Below are 4,529 nucleotides of genomic sequence, written 5' to 3' on the forward strand. Positions count from 1 at the left end.
TGGTACTGAACTTCAACCATTGCATGATTTGGGGGAGTCTCGTATCGTTGTACATCATGGCACAACATCAATTCAAGTACCAGAACATCCTGAAGGTATGCTATCAATTAATATACTGACAGTTTGGTTGTTGCAATTTTTGATTAAGAAAATAATTCAATTCTATTATTATTATTACGTAGTACATGTAGGCGATGCACCTGTTGATCCTTTTTGGTCAGAAATTCCACATTACACATATATTGATTGGGATTATCCGAGTGAGGCACAATCATGGACGTAGAGTTCAGGTTCAATCCAGGGTCCTTGACAATTGGGAGAAAAGTTGTTTGTTAACCAACAATTTACATCCAAAAAAGAGGCTCAGATGGCAATCAAGCGCTACCTCATGAAGGAGCATCAAGAAGCAATTGTGGTTGAGAGCACTCCTACAAAATTAAGCATGAAATGTTGTGCACACGTCAAAGGTTGCCCGTGGAGGGTCAGGGTAATTAAACCAACGTATGGTGAAAATTGGAAGGTAACGAAATGGGGTGGGAAGCACAATTGCTTGAATGACCATCTTTCTCAAGATCATCGACAACTTGATTCTGACGTTATTGCAGCACTTGTAGTAGGTACGTAATTTCAAATTAAAAAGATGATTAAAATTGCAGTTGGTATACCTGTTGTTCTGTTAATGTTTATATCCAGCTTTTGTAATTTAGAGATGATAAAAAAGGAACCTTCAGTGGCCATTTCGCTCGTTCAGGAGAGGATAACTCATTCATATGGATTCAAAGTTTCATATCGAAAGGCATGGTATGCGAAGCAGAAAGCAATGGCAATGTTATATGGTGATTGGGAGGAATCGTATGCATTTTTACCCAACTGGTGTGAATATATGCTTCGTTTTTCACCAGGTTCCTTTTACAATATTCAAACAAAGGATTGTTTTGTTGGGGGGTAGTTGGTTACCGGAAAACGTGTATTTGTTCGTTGTTTCTGGACTTTCAGACAATGTTGTGAGACATTTAAATTTTGCAAACCAATGATACAAATTGATGGCACTCATCTATACGGAAAATATAAGGGAAAGTTATTGATTGCCACAGCTCAAGATGGTAATAATGAATGTGTGCCACTTGCATTTGCCGTTGTTGAGGGTGAGACATTGGAGGCTTGGTCATACTTCCTTGCCAATCTTTGTCAGCACGTCACACAAGCGCAGAATATATGTCTAATTTCAGACCGGTATGTTAGCATATTATCGGCCGTTGAAAATAATCCCCTATGGCAGCCACCCCATGCATTTCATGTGTTTTGCCTGCGACATGTTGCAAGCAATTTTAATCAACGATTTAGAAATGACAAATTGAAGGCTAGCCTGATGAATATAGGTATGTTGCACACTATGATTGGTGAATTAAAATGTTGTAGTTTTTCGTTAAGCGTCAACTGTGTGTTTTTTAAATTGTTCGCAGGATATACTCCTTGCATGGTGGATTTTGAGAGGTCGCTAGCACGATTTCGAGACACAAGCAGGCAGGTAGCAGAATGGATTAATGCCATCCCTAAGGAAAAGTGGTCGCGTGCACATGACCTTGATGGACGAAGATTTGGGCATATGACAACAAACTTGGCAGAATCCATAAACAGAGTGTTAAAGGGAGCAAGAAACATGCCCATTACTGGTCTGGTAAAATTTACATACAGTAGATTGGTTCAATATTGCGTGGAAAGAGGTCAATCGGCTTGTAGACAACTTGAATCTGGTCATACTTATTGCAAAAATGTGATTGAATCATTGACACATAATGAATCCATGGCAACAATGCATACTCTGCGTACATATAATGTTGATGAAACGATTTTTGAGGTAGATGCAGGGTTTGAAAGGACATATGATGTTAACCTTACTGCTCGTACATGCCAATGTGGACAATTTAAAGCATTTAAATATCCTTGTAGTCACGCCGTTGCTGCAGCGTTATCCATTCGTCGAAATTATCGACAATATATAGATGATGTTTTCAAGACGTCAAACTTGGTAAAGGCGTACTCATTTCCGTGGCAACCAATCGGCAATGAGCAAGCAATTCCACCCAACAATGCAGGTCCTGTGGTAATACCAGATAACAATATGTTGCGGGCAAAAGGTCGTCCAAAGTCTACAAGAATACGGAACGAGATGGATGAGGTTGAAACTATTACATCACGCAGGTTATGTGGTCTTTGTAAGCAACACGGGCACAATCGTAGGTCGTGTCCTAATCGTGGAAATAATGCATGATATGAAGTGTGGGTGTTTGTCACTTATGAACAATTATTTTGCCAATTAAAATGTATCGCTCTGTTTTTTTAAGATTAGCTTTTATGGTGATTGTGTGGTTTGATTGCATATAACATATAACATCGTATACATAAAACTTATTTGTTTACTCCTTGCATGCTAATAGAAATATTCAAAAAATAGTCCACAATAGTCAGCGATAGCACAGTACACAATTACAACAGTCCCAAAAAAACAGTCAATACATCAGTCCATGTAACTAAACGAAAACATGAAATAAAACTACGACCAACGAGGCCATGACCTATCACTTGCCTGACGTGGGGGTAATCGATGCCTAGACTGAGCCTCTATAGCCTGTGCAAATGCGTCAAGACATGGCTCCTCGTCGTCAACCGCCTCTGGAACATGAGCTGGTGGAGTCATGCAAGACATGCCAGGTGTAGAGGCAACATATCCACCGCTCGCATATGGTATAAAATCATGTTGTGCACTAACATGTGTAGGCCAATCGCCTACTCCGTCTGTGGTCAAGTCCAAGGTCTGGCACCACTACGTTACGTCTTCCATATTCCACTCCTGATACTCTGTACCACAGGAAGGATCCTGAGAGACCGGTACCCCACCAGATGCGCATGCCATGGGGCTAGCCTGATAAACCTGCTCACTCTGTGTAAACCCCTGGCCATACGATGGACCTGGCTGGCTATCATAATACTGTGGCGGAGGAGGACCATGGTACATAGGCTGTGGCCCGCCTGCTTGGCTCAGCACTAGCGGTCTAAACCAACCCTGCATATCAGTGCGCGGTCTAGGAGCAATAATAGGATCGGGTATCGCTCGAACCGATTCCCGCTGTCGTCCTAGTCCACGTCCCTCCTGCCTGCCACTGGGCACCTCAAAGGTCAACATCAGCTCCTCAACAGTCTGCGTAGGTGGAGCCTCTGGCCCTGGCTCCTCTACTCGTGCCGACTCTCTGAATATGGCAATAATGCGACCAATCTCGTCATGGACCCACTCTAAGCCAAAGGCGGGGAACTGATCCGCAGTAGTCGCAAAATATAGCATCTCCAACCCATCAATCTATAAAGAAATGAAACAACATGAAATAATTAAAAATGTATAAACACATAATCATATTCATAATTGAAGTGTCAAAACTTACTGCTCGTCCAACCCTGGCAGCTTTCCTGGCGACAAACCGTTTCCCTCGCTGTCTGTACCAGTGTAGGTACTCATGGTTCGGGGACATCAACCCGACCAGTTCAGGGGGAACACGTATGGACGTATCCCTGATCGTCCATCGATGTATGAAGGGCCTCAACTTACGCTCCCAATTACCATCCTTCTTCCCTCGCAGAGTTAGATCATGAACACCCTTAAGCTTTCTTGGTCTCCGCGGTATGGGCTGATCAAAACCAAATTGTCGCATACATCTATCTGGTTGAGCGTACTCAACTGTGTGGAAGCAAATGATAGGAGTAATGGCCAACCATAAGTACCGCTCATGATCAGATACAAACAATGCTGTATGGTCCTCTCCGTATGGCTGCCACACAACCTACATATAAAAAAATGAGTAACAAGTACACAATTACCACCAACTATAATATGTAAATAAATAAAAAACAATTACTAAATAGATATCACAAACCTCGTCTCTATAAAGCGTGTCAAGGTTTGCCCGATACCAAGACTGCTCATGTGGCTTAAAGGGAGGTAGGGAATTAAACCTGTAATGGAATGTGTAACAAATTATCATACTCATTCGGCAAATGAACATGTAATAAATTAGTCAATATGAGTTAATAAAATATACCTGTGACCAAAATGCCACTCCGGGTGGGTAGGCTGTGGGATAGGTGGTGCAATGGGGGGAATTTAATCCAAGCCCATATCTGCAGTAATACGTGACAACCACCCAGATTAACAGTCCGCGGGTTTGTTGCCACACATAAATGTCTAAAGAGATAGGCGAGAACTGCAGACCCCCAATTGTATCCACCAATGTCCGTAAAGTCCCCTGCAAGCAGTGGAACGTAACGACAAGCAATTTTGCTGCCACTTGATCTGTCACACACTAACCATGAGCCTAATAGCCGCAAAATGTGTGCCTTGGTGTAACGCCTCACCTCCTCTGGATTGTGTGCTACTGTAAACCAATCAACATATATCTTGTCTAAGTAAGAAATACGTAGATTGCCTCCGTGAATGTCTGTGCCCGCAACAGGGGCAGTCCCAAAAACCTGCTGACACA

General features: G+C 42.5%; 1 protein-coding gene across 1 annotated transcript; it reads left to right on the forward strand.

The window, feature by feature from the left end:
• The first annotated feature begins 367 nt into the window (after positions 1-367).
• LOC133300506 (uncharacterized) lies at positions 368-2,272 on the forward strand. The gene is made up of 4 exons (XM_061500069.1): positions 368-617; positions 708-852; positions 997-1,379; positions 1,464-2,272. The coding sequence occupies exons 1-4, from the start codon at positions 368-370 to the stop codon at positions 2,270-2,272; spliced, it is 1,587 nt and encodes a 528-aa protein (XP_061356053.1).
• Positions 2,273-4,529: the final 2,257 nt, after the last annotated feature.

The sequence above is a fragment of the Gastrolobium bilobum genome, unplaced genomic scaffold, assembly GCF_033153095.1.
Source record: "Gastrolobium bilobum isolate Gb01-03AN ecotype WA unplaced genomic scaffold, APGP_CSIRO_Gbil_v1 utg3131, whole genome shotgun sequence".
In the NCBI taxonomy this organism is placed as follows: domain Eukaryota; kingdom Viridiplantae; phylum Streptophyta; class Magnoliopsida; order Fabales; family Fabaceae; genus Gastrolobium; species Gastrolobium bilobum.